The sequence below is a fragment of the Aptenodytes forsteri genome, unplaced genomic scaffold (assembly GCF_000699145.1).
Source record: "Aptenodytes forsteri isolate BGI_AS27 unplaced genomic scaffold, ASM69914v1 Scaffold9, whole genome shotgun sequence".
Taxonomy (NCBI): domain Eukaryota; kingdom Metazoa; phylum Chordata; class Aves; order Sphenisciformes; family Spheniscidae; genus Aptenodytes; species Aptenodytes forsteri.
Window position 1 is genome coordinate 4,050,529 of NW_008796217.1, and position 24,211 is coordinate 4,074,739.

Sequence of the window (24,211 nt, forward strand, 5' to 3'; positions counted from 1 at the left end):
AAGGGTTTTCTAATCAGAAGTCCTGGTCCTGGGAGCACAGTGGAGGTCTGTGTACTGAAAAGAATGTAGCCTCAGTTGTCCCAAATAAGCTTACCTTTACTGAAAAACACATTGGAACGACCCTGTTCTTATAGTGAAGTCTGTGGCATAACCAGTTTCTGGAACTGTTTGAGCAAGTTCACTTGGTAACTCCAGGTCTGACTTTGAGAGGATTTCCAGCAACCTCAGAACAGAAAGCTCGGTCCTACGTAAGCCCCTTCCTAACCTCAGCCCCAGAGACTCTCCCAAAAGATCCTAGGAGAAAATTATCCTGATAGAAAAATGAGAAATTTCTGTATATTTTATTTTCTGTTTACCCTGTCATGGATCCAGATGAGTCCCCCACCCCAGAGAAAGAGTACGTTAAAAAGTCTTAACAATATTCTACTGAAGTAGAAGAAGCCACATTACCGGGTCCCAGTCTCACGTAAACATTCCCCAAGAATTTGCCAGATCCCCGTTTATTTCGACTAGTCAGTCAAGTGGTGTAAATTGCTCAGTCCTCACAGACGCTGCAAAGAAAATTGCCTATAAATGGTGTTTTCTTCTGATAAGTCAGAATGTGGCCTGCAGTGGGGACAATCAGGCTCAATCAAAAATTAAGACGTTTTAAGGTTTCTTTCACCTTGGACCTATGGCTGGTCTCCATATTTGAAATAAGAGAATAATTTCAAATGAAGAACAAATGTTGTGAAAACACGTCCGTTTGCCAGCAATTTCCAAGTGTGTTTTCTTCTGTTTACCAGAGATCTGGAGAAATAAGACAGCCTCTTAACTAAATTGACTAAATAAAAGGAATCTGCTTTTGAAGTATATGGATTTCAGAATCAAATTTCCTTTTTCTGTGCCTGTTGGCTTTATAGGCTCGTTTACTCAGGAGGAAATGACTTGGTTTATAATGTGTTTAACATCATGTTAGTTAATCTATGCCATAATATAGAGTTGTTTCCTTGGGTAAGCAAGCATTTCACGTGTAAGCATGTGTGAATCTCTCACTGAAATGAGGGAAGTCTGTATTCAAGCCTGTTTCTCTGTTTACAGGATGGACCAAAGAGCAGACTTCTTGGTTACACAGCTGTATTGTGTGTTTGCGATATCTCTCTCTCTCTGTAAATACTAGCTTCTTTAATTCTTCTTCTTATTGCTTTTCCTTATTCATATTTTGGGAGAGTTTTGCAAGCAGCTTATGTAAAGAAACTAAAGTCTTTAAAACATCACAAAAGGAAATCTCAGAATCGGGCCACTTCAGGAAAAAAGCTACAAAATTATTCTTGTTGCATAAGGTTTCAAAATTTCCACGTTGTTATTTAGACAACTGCCTGTAGACAGGATTATTAAAGATGACAGTCTTGAGCAAATCAAACCTCTTTATAGGCAGTTCGATAAATCATTTCCAAGTAGGGGAAAGATACAATGACTAGTGGTTATACAGAACCAGCTTTCTGAGGAACAGAGAATATACAGTCATTGAAAAATATTACTGCCTTGCTTATAGTATTCATAATAATCAGAAAATGTGTGTGTACATATATTAGAAATAATGCTGTATAAATCATTCTCAATTACTGAAATGGCTGACTACTGCAGAATATCATTACACTATTATTTCGTAAAGTAAGATACTGTAGAGATCTCTTTTGGATAAGACTTAAAAAAAATTCTTACATGAAATCATCAGTCCATCATCAGAAAGTGAAGGAGACACTAGTTGAAGTTCAGCTGATCCATTCATTGCTAATATTTTGTGAATGATTTTTTTTTTTTTTTTTTTCATTTTTCATCATTTCTGATGAAGAGCAGGAGCTTGGAATAATTTTTTTTATAAGTGACCAAATCAGCGTATCAAATGGATTTCAAACGCAAAGCTTTCGGTATATTGCACCCATCCATGACAAGTCTCTCTAGTCTGTTTGAGCTGGTCTGCTTTAGCCCTGTCTACCTCTCTGTCCTGCGTTGCCTCTAAGGTTTCCACAGAAACTAAAAAGTCAATGCTGTTTTAAAGAATGCTTTCTTCCCTACTGCACCTCTTAAATCTTCCAGCTGCTATGGGGTTTCTGTGCTATCTGTCTGCACTCAGTCACCTTTTAAATTAGATTTAGAATTTAAAAATACAGTGCCCGATGGTGCCACCCCACTGTTGTGTGTCTTGTTTTCTGTTTAACTTAGAAAAGATAGAGTGGTAAATTACAGTTGTTGTGGGTAAGGGGAAATGTTGTGAAATTAAAAAGCAGTTACATTTTGAAAAATAAGTGGTAATCCTGGGAAAGAAAAAACCTCAAGGAAAAGCAAATTGGGAGTAACGTGGAAATAATATCACTTTGCAAGTTGCAAGGTTGGAGGTCATATTAGAAGGTCCCAGGAATGTCTGTTCATATACTTGTAGTGTTTTTCATTCCTAGTTACTTGTCTTTTTCATCTTTTGCTAAAATACGGCTACAAGTCATACTTGATATAATTTACTGTAAAGGCAAATCAGGATGATAAATATTTTTATCTTATTTAAACTATACAGTCCTTTTCCGGTGGTATAAAAGAGCTGGAACTACAGTTAGTGGTATTACTTTAAAAGAAAAAGAAACAAAAGATGTGGCAAAAGGGAATCAAGCCCATAGATGTGTAATAGGAGGCAAATGACTGTTTCCGGCGCTGAACAAGGAAAGCCTTCTGTGAAGCGTTTTATGTAATTTTGTTCAGCTGAACAAAGTGGAGAATACTTAACAAAATTGCCATTTTTAAAATCTCATTGTGAATACTCAGCACGCTGTGATCATACACTGTGTAATGGTGTTTGCAATGAATAAATTGCTGTAGATACTGTAATATAAATAACTGTTTTGTGCATTAAGCAGCAGTTCTCTTCATGATGGTTTCTATCACAGGAACGGTCTGAAGACAGGACTTTGGAGAATAAAAGCATCAAAGTACTCTTTGAATAATACCAGTCTGCTAAAGTGCTAGGATACTTTTAGTAATTTTTAGTGGTATTATTTAGAAGTGAATAATAAAATCAACTAAGTGATATTTGCTTTGGTCTTAATCTATTTGTTATTTTTACTGTGGCCAAAACTTATTAATTTTAAACACAACACAGCTTCAGCAGCTTTAGCCAATAATTTTTAATCGCTCCAGTGACAGGAGGGCAGAGAAAGTTAATCACAAGAAAAAAAGGATTTGCCTCATACAGACTTTCGGCACACTGACCTGGTGTGCTGCGGGTTTGTTGCAAGAAAGAAAGTGCCAGGAAGCCCCAAAGTTAAACTGGATATCGCTTTGGGTGATAAATGGACCTCTAGAAACACCTTGCTGAAACTAGAGAAGATTGACAATGAAAAAATGCCGTACCATACTGAATTCAAGTGCTCTCAATAAGCATAAGAAGCAATATCTAGTGTTATCCTGTAATACATTACTGCTCCTTTGACAGCTCATTGGGGTCAGTTTTCCTAGATATTCCGATCGCGTTTACCACAAACACATTGGTTCCAAAGTGTAGATGAAAATGGTAACTGGCTTCAATAAAAAGCACTTGATGAAAGAAGGATATAACCACTTTGGAGGAATTGTAGCATGAGTTAGAAAAATGTCTTAATATCCTCCTTCTCTTACTGCTTGCCTAAAAGTACTTTTTTTTTTAAAGTTTCTTATGGAAAGATGGTCTCAATCAGAAAACTGGAAGAACTGGAAAAGTCTGATCCAAATTTTTCAGCTGAATTCTCTTGCTGTAATGGAAACTAAGGGGTGTAAGGGATTTGCCTGAAGTTTCTCTTTCTGCCAAAGCCTTTCTGAGTGACAAGTAGCCCAGTCACTTCACTCTTGGTTTCCATTATGAATAATTAAGTCTAATGAAAGATGCCTACCCAAAAATCGGGCTTACCTCATCTAATTATGTTGATATTCCAACATACATAAGACATAAATTCCCAGTAATATTGCAGGGTGACCAAAAATACTGGATCTAGCATAGACCCAAATTTGAGTGTTAGATCATGGAAAGCCAAGCTTTTTCACTACATATATATAGTGTCTAGTTAAAGTAAAATGAACAACTGTTTAAAAATGTATATATATTGTTAATTTTCGTAGAGTAATTCAGATCTCTTGGGCATCAAATTTAATGCTGAAAAATTTCTAGCTTTGGTCTAGTTAATAACTAGTAAGAACCATGAGCATCTTCCAGTATTTTGGTAATGGCACTTTTTGCACCATCTAGATTAAGGAACTGAGATGAGGATAAATATTAAAAAAAAAAAAAAAAAGAAATAAGATTTTAGGAGTTTTCAGCAGATTTTCAGGAAAAAAGAAATGAAGAAAAGGTTATGCATTCCAAAGGTACAACTTTGGGGAGGGTTTATTTCTTGATGACACTTTAAGTCATCAATATCATAGCCGAACTAAGCACTTATCTCTAATTCTGAAGGGGTTTATTTCTTTAATTGTTCTTTGCTTTTACTGCTTGGAGACTAGCCTGCTAATTTTATTCATAGCAGAGGTGTTATTAACTGTACAACTGTGCCCATTGCCACAGGCAGTCTCAGTTCTCGCTGCTATCTCTTTGTTTTTGTTTTGTAGAAATGTGTTCCTTTGGCTGCTGTGGCAACTGTTTATTACATACATTTATAAAAGTACCTACTGATATCACTGTAGCATCTGGGTAGGCAGCTGTGACTCCCTTCCCTGCGCCACTGTTGCTGCAGCACCCGCTCTGCTTGCTCTTCATTTTCTACATCTCAGAAGAAGGGCAACAGGGAAGGAAAGAAACAAAATGAGTAACTGCTGTACTGTAATAAAATCCCCCTGCACCGTTTTCCACCACCTCCTCCTTTCTGGAGAAAGATGAAAAATAGCAGGATGTGTTGATGGCTGTTGATGAGAGAAAAAGAAAGAGGGTGTTAGGGGGAGGGAGATCTGCATGTACCTGAAGGGAGAAAGGATCCACCATGATGAAGGAGCAATGAATTATCACCATACAGAGAGGGGGTGGGAGAGACCATCCTCAAGCAGAAAATAGAAAATACAGGTTCTACGAAGAAGAACTGTCAGTGACAAGGGAAGAGAAGGGGTGAAGGCTCGAGAGGTGGTGGATCAGGTGGGCTTCCAGAATGGAGAGGAGAGAGAACTGGGAGAAGAGCAGAAGAAATTCAACAGATAACTGGTGCTGCTGGCACTGTCTGTATCCATCCCAAAGCCAAAGACACACAGCAGTGGGAAAGCAGGGCTGACAACTATGGTTGCTCACGGGGCTGTGATGCCAATGCTCCTCAATGGCACTATTTTGCATTTTGTTGAACGGGGCTGGGCTGGGTGTGCAGGTGGGTCTGAGTCACCTGGTGATGTTAGCGTCAGCATAGCTCTTTTGACTTACTCCTTCCCAGATTGAGATTATCCAGCAACCGCTTTGCCAGCACATCCCCACTGCTGGTCTTGTGGCTGTCCCCAGGCATGGGTACAGCCCCGAGCTGTGGTACAGACCAAAGCAACACTTTCGCTTAGGACCAGTTTCGGTACTGGCACTCTGTTCAAAACAGAGAGCAGAGGTATGTACTGGGTTTATTTTAATGAGGCTTCGTATGAGCTTCTCAAGAGACGTATCTCACTGAAAGCTGAATCTGCAGTCTTCTGTTTTGTCACATCCATCCTCTTCCCTCACCAGCTGTGCTCTGAAATTATTTTGCCAATCTTCCAATACTTTTGTATCCACTTTGCCCTCTGGGCAACTGGCTTCCCAGAAGCATTCATGGAGGACAGCTAGAGGCAGGATCTGCTCCAGCATAACTGTTAGATGTGCAAGCAACAGGATTGCAAGAAAAAGTGTTGTGTGTCTTATAAATGGAGATAATTCTGTGGTGAACTTCTGTCCTCAGAGGGAATTCTCTTAAATAGTGAAGTCAAGGCTCCATGTAATGAAAGGAAGAGACTTGAGTGTATCCCTCTTCCTTCTGCTGTCATATGTTACCGAAGATGGTTGAGAGGGTCTGCATCTTCCATGGACTGCAACTAATACAGGGGAACCCCAGTTCTGATGTGTGTTTCTGTGTGCTAAGTCAATTCAGATTAGATAAGGCAGTAATAAGAATTAATTGCCACAGACAATGCCATGGAAAGTGAGTTCATGGACAAAATTAGTATAATATCCTGGTCCTGCTTTATTCTACCCTGTTATAAAGGATGAGGATAAAAAAGAACTTAAACTCACCTAGTCCAGAAGAATCTTTCCGTTTCTTTCTGAGTCCTGAGGAATGGGAGGGCCTCCCAGCCATCTTGCTTTCCTGTTTTATTTGGCGTGATCACTTCCCCACACACACTGTTAGTGTGTCGGAACTAGAAGGCAATTTAAGTTATAATTCCTTTTCTTACGTCTTTGTTTTGTGCTATAGGCTTGCCTTTCCCTTGTGTTAAAGAGTACAGTTACACTTTAAAAGTAGATACCAGCAAGATTCAGAGACCAAGAATGGAAGGGAAGGCATTGAACTAGTCCTCATTTTCTACAGTATAAGGTTATGCTACCTCCGGTTATAGACGCTGGGGAAGCAGGGGATCCCTCATCAAGAAACATAAGTTAGATTAGAAAATAATAATATTATTTTGACTAATTTATTCCATACAACTACTTGATGAACATGTGGGATACTGTTATTTCTTTGAATTTCTGTATTTTTACTTTTTTGAGTTATTATCTGGAAATTGAGTAAATTTATATACAAATCACAGCTCCGATAAAACTAAAAATCAACTGTACTTCCGTAACTTCTCCAGATAGGTTTTTATCTGGTATGTCTCATAGATGCTGTTGTTTTTATAGAAGTCTCCTAATACATCATTTTCAATTTAATATTTCAGGATATTCTAAATGCAGGGAAAGCTTGGTGTTTATAATGGATTGTAGTGGACAAGCAGTTTTTAGCAGCACTACTTTCAAGTGACTGCCTGCCTAAAACATGTTGAGGAAATAGAAAATACTCAGTGCGTTAAGCATATTTAAAGCAAAATTAATTCAGTTATAGTAGCATTTAAAGTATTTTGCTACTAACTGTAACTGATGTGCATACATTTCACCTGCAAGTATGTATGTGGGAAGCAGTGGCAGAACTCGAATATGTAAGGAGATGCAAAGGAGAGTGAAATACAAAGGAGACCGTTTTACGTGTTTTGACTTCTTTGTCCTGAATTTCATACGCCCATACTGATGTCATTCTGGAAGAGGAAGAAGGCTGGCTCCATGTCCACCCGCCCCAGCTCTTCCAGTGAGCAAAGCCTCCCCAGCGGGTAAACCAGGCAATATTCTGTGCAGTGTCTCATCAGCTATAGGGGAATAACGACAGCAGAGAGCTAGCTCTTGACAAGCCATTGATAACGTCAGGTCTCCAGGGTCTTTATGCTCAGCTGCACCTCCTCGGTCCTATGTTACAAATTCCACCTGGGAGAAAACGCTGGAAATGTTGGGAGTGCCAGCTCCAGAGTCACACCGCGTGCTTCTCGCTGGGCTCCTTGGTTGCCTCATCCTGCGGGTTCGCTAGCGTTTCAGCATCTGGGCTCAAACTGGGAGGCTGCGCTGCTGGTCCGACAGCAGACCTGTCCTTCTCCTAACCACCTTATCCTTATAGTTCAGCCACTTCCACCTGGAGCTGCCACAGCCACTGTTACTTGTCCCCTGAAGCTGACTGATTTAGCAGCGGGTTAGTAGCAGGCAGCATGCGTATGCTCTGGCCCTGGGTCAGCTGAGTTCAAGACAGATTTAGTCTGCCCTTTGCTGAGCGGGTGCACATCTGAATCTGTCCTTCCAAAGATAACAGAACTTCAGGCACTGAGATGTTTGGTTTGCTTTCTTTGAGATCTGTGATTTGGTTGCCAGTAACATCAATAGAGCTGGAATATAAATCATACTGAATGTAAAACATTTGGGCTTCAGTGTGCTGGGCAGATATCCATGTAGAGAGAAGGGCAATTAAATCCTCTCGCATTATAAACCTTATAGAATAAGGCTCTGGCTGAGGTCTTGCACATATGGGAATTTTCTCTGGTGAAGCCTGATGAGTCGTCGTTCTGGTTGCCAATAATGTGGATAAATAAAAGGCTTAACAATTAGGAAAGAAGGAAAACAAAGATAGTACACCTGTCAAACTTTTTGTATTATTAATGCGCAAGTGAAAAAACGCTATGCTTGTGTGTGCTGTTGCCCTTAATACCAGCTGTTGCCTGTACACGTGGATCAGTATTTTACATCGGCTGAACAGCCTGGCTGCCAGCAAGCGCTCTAACAGGCAACGTCGGTAACAGCAGTCTTCCCACACTCCATACAATTCCAGCTATTCTTCAAATTAATAATAATACTTAATAAAGCTTCATCTCTCATTTGCAAAGAAAACCTTCAATTAATGTTAATCAGCGTCCTCAGAATGTGATCAGGCTGGGCTTGTAGCTGGACGTGCCGAAACAGTTCAACTGGCAGATGGAGCATTTTCCAACTATTCTAATTAATGACTGCTCATTTCAAATGTTAATGCAATTAAATAAATAGGCAAAACAAATAAAAATAATATAAGTTATGAAAATGCCACTGTCAGAGAGAGTTCTGATCAAAAAAGCAAGCCTCGCTCAAACCCAAAAAGGGCCCAACCATCCTAAAGGGCTAAATAAGGTCTTAAAAACACAGGGCTTGCTTTTGTTACTTGCTGTTTCCAACCATTTCTCTGGGACTGACATTTATATCACTTCCATTTTAACCTGCTGGCATCAATTGAGTCATTGCTTCTCCAAGTATTAGAACATTTTTCTGCAGAAAATGGGGAAGGATTTCCTTCACATATTATGGGCTTTTTTCGTGTAAGATTTAGATTGCCCCTGCATCTTGCCTTTTCTATTTGAACTAATTGCCTGATTTTTTTTTTTTTAAGGGTTTTACTTTCTGTGAACCTTGTATACCATAGCACTGATGTAGGACCACATTCGTTTGGGCTTATAAAGAGTTCAATTAGCCCCTTAATGTGTAGTTCAGTCACAATTAAACCTTCCCTGTTGACTCGGGATTGGTCTTTCTAAAGGCAGTGGAGGTGTTTTTAATTATTCATTCTCTGGTTTGTTTCTTACAGCAGTCTCAGCTGTGCTTTATTATTCAAAGGTTAATGCAAACTGAGAACTGGGCAAATTAAATTTGTTTGGCAGCTAGCAACCTGATGTATTATAGACACTGTGAAATATGTATGGCAACACTTCTGCTATTGTGACACTTAAAAAGCCAGATTTTATCTTTAAAACAATTGCTAGTTTTGTTACTATGGCTGATGGAAAATGAATGTTCCATAATGTTATAGTCTCTGTAACCCATTTTTGTTAAGAAAGCACGTAGTTTAGAAAGCCAAGAAGCATTAACAGCTATTATAGAAAATTGGTGTAGGTACCATGACTAATGAAGTACACCGCGCAGTACTAAGTCACGCAGTTGTATGCAGGGAATCATGCAGTCAGAAGTTTTAATGAAGGGAGCCCAAGGAATTTCAGGTGAAAGAGGATTTTATTAACTTTCAGTGAACAAAATGAATAGTTGAGCAGTGAACATGACATGATGTCGTATAATTGTATGCCTTGGGTACATTGTGAGGCATGGAGCATAGCCAAGAGCTTTCATCTGTTCTACACACAGGGTTATTTCACAAACCCCTGCATGCTGTGGAAATCTTTATTGCAAACATTACAAGAATTGTTTCACAAGAAATCCCTTAAGACAATACCACATCACTTATTTGAAATATCTACCAGCACTGCCTTCCTCTGAAAATATTAATCAGATATCTAGAAGTCACCATCCCAATTGATCCTAATTAAAATTCAGGTCCTGTATCAGTGACTGGTATCAGCAGGCTGTGAACCAAAAAGAAGTCTTCGTATTCCTTGAGAGGCCACCCTGAGTAAAATATGTATTTCTATGGACAAGCATTATGTTGCATGAAAGGAGGCTGTGTTGGCTTTTGGAAGAGTCATGCCCAAGAACTTTTATTAGTTTTTAATTTTATTTTTTCAGGAATTGACCGTGTGGGTGAGAGATTTTTCGTGTTTCACATACAGGATTATGTTTTGTACATTTTAAATATTGTTTCAGTTCTGTGGTTTTAAACGAGGACTTTGAATTAACATAATCCAACAGTTTAACCCGCTTCCTGTTTATAATATTTTTAAGATAGGGTAACGATTGCAGAGTGAAGCAGCCTTCTGTACTAGTGACTGGAGACCTTAGGTTAGTAACTTAGAAAGTACAGCTGCAAGGTCGTTTGTACGCTGCTCAGTCTTTAGTACAGTCTGTGCTGTATAATAATGTGTGTAATTACACAGCTACTGACTGATGAGGTAGGTGGATGAGGAGGTAGGTGAAAATAGGATGGCTTGCGAGGCAAGACGGTGACAAGACATCTCAGCAAAGTCTCTGTATCCTTGCACTGTAAATACTTCACATCTGCCCACTAAAATATTTGAGATAAGACAGTCAGGAATTTTTCGGTGCTTATTTGAATAATTTATAATGTGATTTTAATACTTCTTCCTGGCTGAATATATCACTTCATTGACAGAGCTTAGGACACCAGTTACATGTTTTATCGAGGGCTAACTTAATGAATGTGATACACAATTTTAACTTATAGTGTTATTGCAAAACCAGCGGTACTACTAGTAGAGTATAACTGATGCAGTATATTCTTGATTGTATGTGGTTATTATGTTATATTTTTGTTTTCTATTTTAGTGCTGGACCCAAAGGAGACAACATTTATGAATGGAGGTCAACAATACTGGGGCCTCCAGGGTCTGTATATGAAGGTGGAGTTTTCTTCCTTGACATTACCTTTTCACCGGACTATCCTTTTAAACCACCTAAGGTTAGTAGGAGGATATTAAAAGTCTGATAGGAGTCCTCTCCTTGTGATATTTTTTAATGTGTATGTTGGTATATCATTGTAGGATGAAACATAAAACTTTCAAGGCACTAATGAATGTTTAAACTGAGTATTTTGATGGAAAGAATTTAAATAACTGCCTAAAATTTGCCTGCATGTTGCCAGTGTAGCTGGACGGGTATGAATTTGTTTAGCAAATGGTTGCATAATTTCCAGCAGTTATTTGTTTGATTTGGATTTGTTTCTAATATGAAAGTATTAATATTTGAGTTGCACCCTTTATAAGCAGCTCTTACTTAATCTTTCCTGTTGACCCATACCATTCACCAGGGGTCTGTGGCAGTCTGACAAAAATATGCACCTGTTGCACTACCCCATATAAATTACTTCTGCAGATGCAAGATACACTATTGTTCATTAAGTTATAAGTAATTGCTTTACATCAGTTTTCTGGAAGAATATGGAAATACGGCAGCAAAGGCAAGAAACTGGAGTGAAAGACAGAGGTTTACAGAATTCCTTCTGGATTCATTTTCTAATGCTGTCAATAGTGACACTAACCACAAACATTGAACTGTACCAATAACATGAAGGTGGCAGATCATTATCACAATCGAGTAGGCTCAGAACGTCAAACAGGAAAAATCTAGTGATTATGAAGACTGGAAAAACAGATATGGGATGGAATGGGGTAGCGCAGAGTGTCATCGATAACCAATAGTAATAATTGCTGAGGGATGGTGTCAAAACGGGGCTTTATTGCGTGAGCACAGGATTATTACAAACCACCGGTCTAATGCATTCATAAAAAAGGCAAATACACTCCTAAGATGCATCCTCTGGCATTGCCTGTAGAGATAAGGAATTGTCATATACAAGACACTTGTAAGACCTTATCTGGAAGACTGAGTGCAGTTCTTAACACACATGTTCACTAACAGGAACAGAAACTGGGAAAATTTACCCTGCAGGGCTGTTAATAGAATCAAATAAATTGATGGGCCTCTCTTTTATGAAACAAAGTGAAAAGAGGTGAATTGTTCACCTTGCCACTGTGGAGAGTAAGGGTCTGGAACAGCTCCCCAGGAGGAGCTATGGGAACAAAAACATTTACCATCTTTTTGACACATTTGTGAAAGGGTTGGTATGCCACGTTGGTCTATAATAGAAGGGTATTGCATTAAAAAAGAGAGTAGCTGATTCCTATTTGATTACCATGAGTAAACTATTGAAAGAGAAGTGTTTATAAACAGAATTTTAATGCCACAGTAGTAATGTTTATAGTAGTTAACATTGATATTATCAGGAAAAGTTTTAAAGAAGAATGAGGAATATGAATTCAAAGTACTTGTCATTCTGTAAGTTGGACTTTCCCAGCCAGTGACCTAAAGATGGGTCAGTACAGCAGTATTAGTTTGTCTTTGTTTCCCACTTTTAGTGTTCCAGTTTAGGGAAGCTTTGAGGTCACCAACAAGTCTTACAGGAGTTGTACACCTTGCTGACCACACATTTTCTGATTTAGATAACTGTGATTACACAGTGAAGAAAGAATTTGAAACTTTATAACTTCTCCTTCAGTTAGTTAAAGCTTTGGGCACGCTGAGCTGGGGTGATGCTCTGTTCTTCCTGCCTCCCTCCCAGCCCAGGCCAGTCCAGACTTCTTACTTGCTATACAGGGTCCGTCTTAACAGGCCCCTTCTGTTTGCTTTTTTGCTGGGCTTAGTCTGTTTGTAGTAGCTGTAATGCAAGGGTTACATTCAATCCCCCATCAAATTAAAATTATATTATTTAGGGGATATTGGCATATCCACTAAATGGATTTAATGAGTATAAAACAGAGCTTGAAGTTCTCTCTGAGATCCAAACCTAATATGTAAAGAACTAGATCTGGAAGACAAGTTGGAGGGATATCTTTTGTCATTCTCTGCTGAATCTGTTGAGTCTTGAGGCAATATATGCAATAGGCATCCTTTCAAAATAGAAGGTGAAGGTCCAGTTTGCTGTTTCACCATGAGGTAAAGACTTTTTAAGTCCACACTCAGTTGTGTTTGGCGACTGTGTTGTTTTGAGACATGAGTAATGCAGCTGTGCATTGCTTATTAATGAAATATCAAGCAAAGAGGTGGTTCTTGTCCTGCTTTGTAATAGATTTTTTTGTCTGCCTTTATCTTGATGCCAATTGTTATTGTAAGAAATGTGTGCATATAAATCATATTGAAATGTGCTGCTTGATAAAAGATGAGAGAGTTGATGATGCCATATTGTATTACTAAAAGGTCAGTATTTATGATGAGGGAAATTGTTATCTGTAAGAAAGTAATGAGTACATATGCACAGGGGACTAATGTCAGATACAACTGACTGTGTCGCTAGCATGTTTTGTACACGTGGATTCTTATTCTATTCACTTCAGCCACTGTTGTACATGACCCCTATTTTCAGTCCTGCTGTAGGATCTCTCAAACTGTTGCTATTTCATTACACCTATTCTCCAGACCCTATGAAACTGATTATAGGTAAAATAGTGTGGGAGATCCCTTGAACAAAGCAGCGTGGGAAGATGACTGCTTGTCATAAGGTAGCTGCTGCCAGTCAGTATTGTTGGGAAATGGCGGTTAAGTATGTTCTCCAACACGCTTCTTTCTAGCAAAAGAAAGGTAGTGGGTACGTGGAACGTAACATATGGTCTCACGGTACGGTGCTATCTGTGTCACTGGGTGTTGACATCTCTTCTACTTCACCACAAGATTTGTGATATTTGGTGCTGTTCTCAATATCATGGGTCCTAGGGTTATGGGAATAGATCATCTTAGATTTTTTTTCTAAGTATAGTCCCACTCCTTATGGCTCTATCATCTTAAAAAATCTAGAGATAAAGTACAAGACTGTGGAATGTACTGAGAAAGACATAAAATGTATTCCTGAGTGTTGGCAAGATTACCTCCCTGTAAGTACATAGCAGAAAGGGTCTAATTCACATTTCTCGCTATGATTGAATTCATACATTCCTCCTGAGATTTCTGTGGGCCATTTTCAGCCCTCTTTTACTATGAAGTAAGGAAACATTTAAATGAGTACTGTCAAAACTGATCTTCGAAAAATGTGACCACAAAAGACCTGGGAAGAAACAGAAACTGTATTTCCCAGATGCAATTACTTGACCCAGCCTGAGGTTCCAAAGGCAAATGCCCATGTCACATAACATAGTTACTGTTAAAGGGCCTAATCCAAAGTGTATTAAAATCTGAAGAAAGATTTCCACAATCCCTTTTCCTTACCTATTCTCAGATGTTGTGCACTCTGTTATCGTGCATGTGTATGTTGCACATGGATGTTGGGAAGGGTAAAGTAATTTTTAAAATAAGAAAAATATATTGAAAGTGGATTCTGGATAAATGTATTTTATTTTTATTAATATAATTAAAATACATTTGTGGTGTAACCATTGTTTGGTTTGTATTATACAAAGTTCTCAGTATTTTCTAAATATACTGTCTATAAACACCGTTGATTCCTATTCTGATCATCGGGCACCCTGCTGCATATTGGAAAACATTAATTGAAATAAAATTAAATATCTGAGAGCACATTTGCACATGAAGAAAAGATGTTTGACCTATATCTTGGGGTACTTTTAACAAATGTATAAAGTAATTTTCATTTGTTCTTCTAGATAGTTAACCTGCTTTCCCACTTTGTCTTTATGACGTCAAAGAAACTGAATCATTCATTCATTCAGGTTTTGTTTAAACAAAGAAAAAGTATCTATCCAAAACTTTCACTTTTATGTATTTCTTCAGTTTTTACACCTTTGTAGCCTTCAACGTCGCATCCTCTTAAGATTTTAAAGTTTTATATCTGTATACTGTGTGGTCCAGTTCACATTCCTAGTTTTGTATAGCCAAGCATCACTGCCATGAAGTTTCCCTTCCAGTCTGCACCAACCAGCCTTTCCCCTACAGGTCCATAGTTTTCCTTTTGTCTGTCCTTACCTGTCAGTGTCTCCCTAAAGTTAAGCCATAAGCAGAATATCAAATTAAGTTATTCTTCACCAAAATAGAATTTACCATGTGATAAGTCAGAGTATAATTTGCTCTCATAATATTCATTTTTCCCCTTTGAAGCCAGTCTATTTCAGTCTTTCAACTTTGTCTCATGCCTTGAAACTGGACTCCAGATTTTCCGAGCCAGAGGTCACTGACCCTTTCAGCTCTGCTTTCCTTTTAAATCAATGGCATTTGGCTTCACTCACAACAACTGCAGCACACTCATGCAGAGGAGGGAGTTGTTCTTCCCCAAAAAAGTTTACCTATGTGTGACCGATGCAGCCTGAATAGGCGTGATGGAGGGCCGTCCCAGCCTAACTCCGATTTATCTCTACAACCAGAGAACACGATTTTTAGAACAGCTCATCTGAGAACTGACAAATTAGCTTTGGCTTTCTGGGAGGCTCTAATCAATTAAAAATATTTCCTTGCCTCCACTGTGAGGAAGCTTCTGTAGCACTGCGGAAATTAGCTGAGCACCCAGTTGGCTGAGTCAGCAAGAAAGCGAGCAGCCTGCAGAATCGCTGTTCTCTTTTCAGCTGCATCCTAAGTATCACATTGGTTTTATGAGATACCAGGCAGGAGGAAGGTATGGAACAGACAAAGCGAGGCATAGATGTGGACGTGATCTCACCTTCTGCTAAAGGCCAGATACTGCTGAGGCTTCAGTCTTAGTCACAAGGTGAGGTTTCACTTCGCCCCCAAAATACAGCATCTCCCTTGTAGTGCAGTGGACTGAAGAACAGGGAAAGCTGTGCCCTGTTCAGAGCAGCCACTTAAAGAAATGAATAAAAATACTTAGATGGCCTGCCAAGGAAATAACCTTACATTTCTCCAGTGCCTTAATGACCCTCAACCTTTTTTAGAAATACCTTTGAGATTTCTTTTTCCTGCTAACTATCTTCCTTTCATCCTTAATGGATTCAGACAGTTCGCCCCTTGGCTTTAACAAAGGAAAGCTCTCTCTCTTGCTCTGTCTCTTTCTTTGGGGTATTGAATGGGATATATAGTTACACATAGATCGATGTCTCGTGGGGGGGGGTGTATTGGGGGGGGGGGGTATGTATGTATACACACGTGTATGTGAATAGGAGGTATCACATCTTTCAGTCAGCCTAATCTGAAAGAATTTCAGCTCAATTTCGGTCCTCAGTCCACATAAGAAATCAGTGAATTCCCCAAGTATGCAAACTTTTTTGATCTGAGATCCTATAAAGTTTAGCCATCGTAACAAATTAACACTGCATCTTTATGTACACTACAGTTATTGAAGGAAGGGCGGTAATTTCATTATCCTGCATGCTGTCCCTCCGGAGCAGGAAGCCTTGACAAATCAGGAAGCCATACCAGGGTCTTTCATACAGGTGTTTGTAGAAAAATGAATGCTCTTCAAGAGAACTCTCCCCCCAGGAATTGTCACTGCAGTGGTGTCTGCATTTTCATCAAGAATAATCTTTATTAATAACTTCTATTTTCATATTTGACTGCATTCAGTCTATTACAGTGTCAATTCAATTTAGCTGTAGCTGATACAATATGGATATATCTATCATTATCCTAGTACTCTGCTAGCTTTATTTTTGAATTTGAGTGATTTATAAAATCTCTGAATCCCAACTCTACAATTAATCTTGCTAGGGGCTTTAATCTCAGCTGACTGAAAAATGGTTCGCAGGACTTGAAAGCTGCAATATGCTAAATCACCTTTAAATCAAAATTAAAATAACAGAAAACTCCATTTCCTCCTTATAAATCTCATATGTCTATCGACTGACTGAAAAATTGTTCTCAGTATTTGAAAGCTTAGCTGTTTTAAATCAGCTGCTTGACTGCAAGGAGGGTCTTTTTCCTTTGTAAATATAATGCACAGTGTCTACAGAATCTGGTCTTAATGGCAATATTAAGCATCCCTTCAATTTTTATATGTAATGGTCATATAACGCTAATCTCTATGCACTAAATATCATTATGTGGCATCCTTCTCCTGTGGTACAAACTTTCTACCTATTCCATAAATTCAGCCTCATGTATGAGGGGCAATTATTTTTATTCTTGGCTTCTACTCTACTTTTCATACTTATTTTATATGTGATTGGCTGTTAAGGACACTTTTATCTGCAGTGTAATAGAAAAACGGTGCTTACAAGAGTAGATGAGAAAAAATAAGCATTCCTTGGTATTTCTAACCTAAATTGTTAAAATGAACCTTACAAGGCAGACCCACACTTTAACTTGCATGTATCACTATTAACACAATTTACATTTGAAGCTCTCAAACTCGGAATAACCTTAAGTAAAGCCTCTTTGAGCATGGCTGTTTACCACCTCTGCAACCCTGGTGCAGGCAGGGCTTCAACCTACATTCTCTTGCCCCCCCCAGATACTACCATTGTATGATCAACTTTCAAATGTGATGCTCTCCTGTCACTGTTACCCCTTACGTTCATTTGCCTCATCATACTTCTCTCATAGCCTCTGTCACATCACATTAGCTCTCAGTGACGTGCTGTGCTGCTCACAGCTTTTCTCAGCGGCCTCCTGCCCTCCCCACCCTGCTCTTCCTGACCGTCCAGTGGTCCCTCGCCTGGCGCATTCCCACACCGCTGCCTCCCCCGGCCCCTTCGCTGTGCCTCCGCGCTCCCTTGTTCTTCGCCTTTACACCTCCTTGCTGAGAGCAGCCCATGGATCCTTCATCCGTGACAATAAATGGAGTTGGCAGGCTTTCCCAGCGAGCGAAGGCTTCGGGTGGCTGCAGGCAGAAATCAGATGCACGTGAGTCTTTGAGAGAGAGAAATGGACAACCTACCACCAGCAGACCGCTGTCAGAGCTAGCAGTATCAGCCCAAGTCCCGCTCTTCTCGGAGCGGCTCTTCGCAGGCATGCGAACTGCAGCGTGCGGTTCCCACGCTTGCACCACCTGCAGCGAAACTCCGTTGGTTCCGTAGGTCCCATATCTTCAGGTAACGCTGAACCTATGGGGCAGCGTGCAGCGATACAGGGCTCGGGACAGGTCAAACCCAGGTGCCTCCTGAAGAAACCCGAATGCCTCTCAAAATGACAGAATCACAGAGACGTGAAGCGGAGGACAGAGATGCAAGCAGAAATATGTCAGGCTGAGGAAAGGATCAATAACTACATTTTATTGCGAATAAATGCAAAAGTCACTTTTGATAGGGCAATACCGTGTAAATCTCTGAGATTTCCTTTGAATTCAGTTATCTGATAATTCTTCTAGTAATTGCCAAATTGAATTGCCATTTTTTCTAATGAATAGCCTTCTTTTTCACTCTGTTTTTAAGATACTAATTTATATCAGTAGTTTGTATTGATTTATTTAGTCTTGATGAAAATGTCTCTATCCGACTAAACTCTTCCTCTTTTCCTTCCCCAAAACTTAGGTGGTTCATCTTTTCCTCCCATTTCCTATAAATACCCCATACACTAAGTTCCCCAAAAGGGCCTGTAGAGGCATCTTATGGGGAATATCTTCTGCCTCACAGCAGAGGTTTGCATACTGCTTGTCTTTTCAAAAGAGGACTTGTGATGTCTATTGAATGTTTCAGAAACTACATAATTCTGCCATATCACACACGTTTTACTACTGCATAAAATGCACGTGATCTAAAAATACATCATATATCAATGCTCATTCTTGTCCTCTTTTACACACACACATATATATACGGATGTGAGAGAAAGAATTTTATGTACATTATTACTATAGAGTAAGAGCAGATGAACCAATTAGGACAGAAAACTACGGGTTTGAGGTCAATCTGCCTAGAACTTCTCATGTAGGGAGCAGCTAAATACCCAAAGGCTGTTAAAATTGGGCAAGTAAAAAAAGCCCAGGTTTCTTAGAATAAGATTTAGGACTTGAAGTGCCTGCTGCAGCCTGCCCGCACGCCCCTCCCCGACCGGCAGCCCTGTGCCCGGAGCCCCGTGCCTGCCACACCTGCCTCGATTCCCTGAGCACAGCCGGGAGCTCCCTTCCTACAGAAGCATAGCAGAATTAGGAAGAACAGTAAAACGCCAGGTACCGTCTGTCACATGGTGATATACCATTTTTTCTAGCAGAATTAGGAGGAACAGTAAAACACCAGGTACTGTCTGTCACATGGTGATATACCATTTTTTCATGTAAAATGAAAATGTTGCTATGTGCTAGGCTTACTCACGTTTAGGTGAGAAGAGTTGGATTGCAATAAACCGAACATGAAGGAGCACTTTGGCGAACTCCAGAGAGGCGTGCATGTAGGACGATACAGCCTGCATGCTTTAAACCATGAAAGGGAGGATTTATTTTATAAAAGTTAAATGGCCAGTAAATCTTAAAAAATTTTACTCTCTATAAAAGGACTTTATTGCTGACTTACCATATGGAATTACTAATTGTAAGAAAGATTGTGCTGATTAAATGAAAATCATTTTATAAAAATTCATATTGACTTTGTTAGAGAAAGCTTTCGATGCTTTGCATCTTGCAATATTGTTTCTATTCTGAATATCCCTAACCCGAACAGTAATCCATTTCCCTTGTTCTCTCCTGCTCTTCCTCTATTTTCAGAAAACTTTGTAAGTTTAGGATAATTTTTTATTTGCCCTCTCAGGTACATCAAAGATTATCAAGGTCCCTTTTTACTTTTTCTGCTATTAAATCTGTGTGCAAAATGAGTACGTTTATATAATGTAGACATTTGGTATTGCTGTGCTTATTCATTTTTTTTTTTCCCCTGCAACAGTCTGTTCAATGAGACAGTGTGAGTAGTTACTCAGCTTCATAATTACCATGAATATAATGAATAATTACTCATATTGCATACTGTTTCATTTTCAGTAATATTAAAGGTTAACTCATGTGGATGCTGTTATATCCCTTTTAAATTGTTACCACTTTTGGCTAGCTATATCTCGCATGGTGCATTTTGCCACAGAAACCCAGTGTAGTTTGCATATCAGACTTTTCTGTAAGTCAAGCAAAAGTAATTACAATTTATTATTTCCTGCTAATGCAGATGACGTGTTTTCCTTTGATAAAATAAACTATAGCTATTCTTTACCAACTAAAATTAGGTGTGAGCAAGTTTTTTAAGAACGGGCTGAAGCTCATTTCTTGGCATATATTTAAATAGTGCTCTTTAATCGTGAGCATCATGTGGTCAGTCATTTATTATGCACTTTATGTGATAATCCGTTAAGTATCTCAACGATTCCTCATGTGCATGCTACAAACCTGTAGTTACAAACCAGAGATGGATCACCCTGTCTTAGAAAGGCAGCCTCAGTGCTGGGTATAGAAAAAATGAAGTGCGCTCTGTAAGAAATTTAAGGATGCTAATTAATGTAAAGGCTATTGCATGAACATTGTGTCACTCACAGCTATAGATATTTTTCATTTAGGTTGTTTTGTAGTATTTTTCTAATATGACTAAAGAGTGTAGGCCTGATCTTGTTTTTATTATTCTCTCTATTCGAGCAGACAAATCTATTGCTCATAAAGTCTGACAAACTGAGATGGGAACTACTTACTCCCTCCTGAGCTCCATGAACATCATCATAAAGGGCACCATATTTTTTAATATATATATAACCTTTTCTGTGTGCAGTACAACTTCTTCCACTTCAGGTAGTGCCACCACAGTTTTATTAAAACAGAACTCCAGGGGAATATTTGAGGAAGACAGAAGTTTCATCTCAGGCAGGCATGCAGGGTTGCACCCGTGTAAGAAATGAAAGAGCTTGAAAGGAACTTTCCAAAACTGCAGGAATGAGAGCCCTGGGATCTCAGCCCTGCTTCCTGCGTTGGCCCAGCAAAAGGGGGTTGTTTTTGTTTATTCTCCTGCTGACTCTGGGAATCTTTCATCTCTCCCTACACAGTCACCAGGCTTCAGTGGGAGGAATGAGGAACAGGAGGTGAGAGTTTGAACGCAAACAGGCTGAAGAAAGCAATTCCTGAGTGCATGCTGTAATCCCTTGTGTGCTAATATGCAAAACGGGAGAATCATTTCTTCCTCCTGATGCGTTTTTGAAGAGAATTACGACTGAATTCAGTGGAGTCTAGAAGTGCATGAGATGTGTTTGTGGGACCAGCCCTTTCAAAGCTGCGGTGCCTTTACGTGCCTGTCTCTGAATCTCACAGCGAAGGTTAAAAAAGTCACACACATAGATGCCGATGCCACAGCGGCTGCTTGGGTTTAGACCTAACATAGGAACAGTAGGTGCAAAAGAGAGAGAGTGATTGATTTTAGGACTACATCATGCTGGAAAACTGGTGTTCAAAGGAGATCCAGGAGTGATTTATCTTGCCTACAACCAGTTGCCTCCAGTCACTCAGCTGAAATCCATCTTAATTCACTCTTCCCAGGTATTATAAACAGTCTTTTTTCGGTCCTAAAACTTATTCAATGAACAGCCAGCCATAGCTTTACATGTACTTCTTTTCTCTCTAATCATTTTTTCTCCCCCTTTTGAATAGACAACCTCATTTTCTTCATAGTGACTATATAAAGGGGTTTTTTATTTGTTTAATTTTGTTTTACAGTATTCAGAAGGGTTTGGCATTCAGCAGTAGATAAACAACTTAGTTTATTATTGTTTACTTCCAAAACTGATTGAATATAAATGCCTTATCATTACCTTTTAAAAGCTTGTTTATAGTACTCTTGCAGTTTTCAGAAGATAGTCCCATTTTTCCCTACTTCCTGTAATTCACATTTTTCTGACCCACACTTTTGTTCAATAAAAATGAGATACCCTCTTAAAACTGCAGAATCAAAGAGAGTAAATCCATAGAGGACACTTACTGTTCAAAAAAAAATTAAATTACTCCTTTACCATTCATTTGTCTGAGGATAGCTTCTCCTATACACCCACACACTCCCTTGAGCCCTTGCATGGGATTGTTTAGGTGTTTTCATTAGGGAATAAATAGAATTAGAGTGCACCGTTTATAGGAACCATTTAAGTGGCATCAAAAGTAAAAATATGACCATATTAAAGAAAATGTAGTTCCCCTGGAATGGTATTATCACTTGATTTCTCACTACACATATAATAGCAACGACCCTGCATAACTTTAAAATGTGGGTATGGTAAACACAACATCCAGAAAGTTACATGTCAGCATTTCCCACATTAGCTGCAATTTGAGGCAATACCTAGATGAGGAAAGCAGTATGTCATCCCAGTTGTACTGTATGCTGCTTTGGGATAAGAACACCGTTACCTGCCACCGTCAGTCCACAGTTCCCAGTGTATTAAGGCTGTCATTAGTACAGCTTCTTTGGAAATTCTGAAAGCTTTGATTTTTTTGTCATTAAAATGTCTCTGTGTACTCAGGTAGGCATTTTAAAGTGTACTGGCATGTTTGGCGAGTCGGTGACATATTTGTCAATGATAGGCAGCAAGCCTTATCTTGTAAGTGGGCGCCTTCCTCAGTGTCACGGGTTTAAGATGTGCTCATAGTGAAAAAATGCTACATTTCAGGTCTAAGTATTTGCTAAAAGTACCCTTCCAACTACAAACGGGTGTAGTCCCACATGCATTTATCCACCAGATAGATAGCCTAAGATGGCAATGGAGTGTTGAACAGTTTATGAAAGACATGAACTACCTCTGTTCATCCCAGTGGCTCTCTGGATCCTGCCAAATTCCCAGTGTCCCTACTTCAGGGATTCAAAAGCAGCTAAGTCAGGGGAACATGTGGCAACGTGTCTGTCCTCTCAGCTGACGGCAAAACAGTTACATGTTAAAATACAGGCTCAAATTGATGGCCTTCTCTTAAGCAGGTTACAAGCTCAGACTGACCCGTCTATAAATAATTTAGAGGGTATAATTTAATCTGTGCGATGGATTCAGTGTGTTTCCCCTGCATTCGGTGAGACCACATATATCTTATTACTCGGTGTATTCAGATATCACTGAAATAAAGGCCACAAATTTTTCATCACGGAAGCATAGGAAAGCACCTTTGTTCAGGAAAAATAATTAAGCAAAAACTTTATTCCAACAAGGTACTGAGAAGTAAGCATACAATACTTAAAATTAAGCAGGTGCTGAAGTGTTTGCCCGAGTCATGGGACATCCTGCTAGGAAGCCTTCCCTGATTCACTCATATCTCAAGTATAAGAGTGCCTGGAGTTAATCTATCTGGGGACTTAATGAACGCTGACCTACAGTTCACAGGATGCTCCTCCACACCACCTCCCGTTGTGGACACTTTTGACATGCAGTTTGTGTAAGGTAGTTTTCCACTTTTCTGTATTTGTAACCTTCCTTCTCCAAAATAGCTTCCCTTTGTAGACAAACATTTAATTTTATCACTAAATGCTATTTTCTTGATCTTGCAGAAGACTTCTTCACTCCAAATGCTGAATGTGCTTGGACTCCTAATGAGGGGAAAAAATAGATCATCTGGCTATAGTGTTTGGATGAATTGGGCTCATTGTGCCAGACATATTTTTAATTCTCATAAAAGTGCTGGAAGTGAAGCACTTAGGCTGGAAAACAATAAGCAAAACCACAACTGTAGGGGGAAAAAAGGAAAGAACCTACAAATACATAGGGTATGGAGTGGCAAACTATTAAATTATCCTATTAACTGGAAATACGTTTAGACATAGATGCATTTAAAAACTTACGAACTTGCTTTGTTGAGATCTTTGTTACAGAACTCACTGGTGCATGACACTGGGCCCAAAAGTGCTCTCCCAGATTTATGTGGAAAAGTACTTATGAGAAAAAGTATTTCTTGTTGAATGTAGTGTTTTAATACCAGAAATCTACTACCTTTTCTTTCCATTATTTTGTCAAGCTGCTTGATTTAATCCAAAGGGGCAGAATTTTTCAGTGTGTTGGAGAATGATTTTTTTTTAATAGAAGTAAACCAGGTACCATGTTATTTCACTTGTATCCTCTCTTCTGCATACTGATAAGTGGCCTGATGTCAATCCCACTGAAATCACTGAGATTTCTGATACTGAATAAAATCAGAACAGGAGCATGCCCGTCATCAGTTTCCATTACTCTCCAGAAGCAGGTTTATCTGTGTGGTAGAGCAGGGATAGGTGCCTAAGCACTCTGTCCTGGTTTCGGCTGGGATAGAGTTAATTTTCTTCCTAGTAGCTGGTACAGTGCTGGGTTTTGGGTTTAGGATGAGAACAATGTTGATAACACACCGATGTTTTAGTTGTTGCTGAGCAGTGCTTACACTAGTCAAGGACTTTTCAGCTTCCCATGCTCTAC

General features: G+C 39.3%; 1 protein-coding gene across 1 annotated transcript in view; it reads left to right on the forward strand.

Annotated features, from left to right (window-relative positions):
• The window catches only part of LOC103906650 (ubiquitin-conjugating enzyme E2 E2), a 216,573-nt gene that overhangs the window by 163,270 nt on the left and 29,092 nt on the right, over positions 1–24,211 (forward strand). The window contains exon 3 of the mRNA XM_009288604.2: positions 10,772–10,904. Coding sequence (XP_009286879.1) covers positions 10,772–10,904 — 133 coding nt within the window. The remainder of the gene's footprint in view (positions 1–10,771; positions 10,905–24,211) is intronic.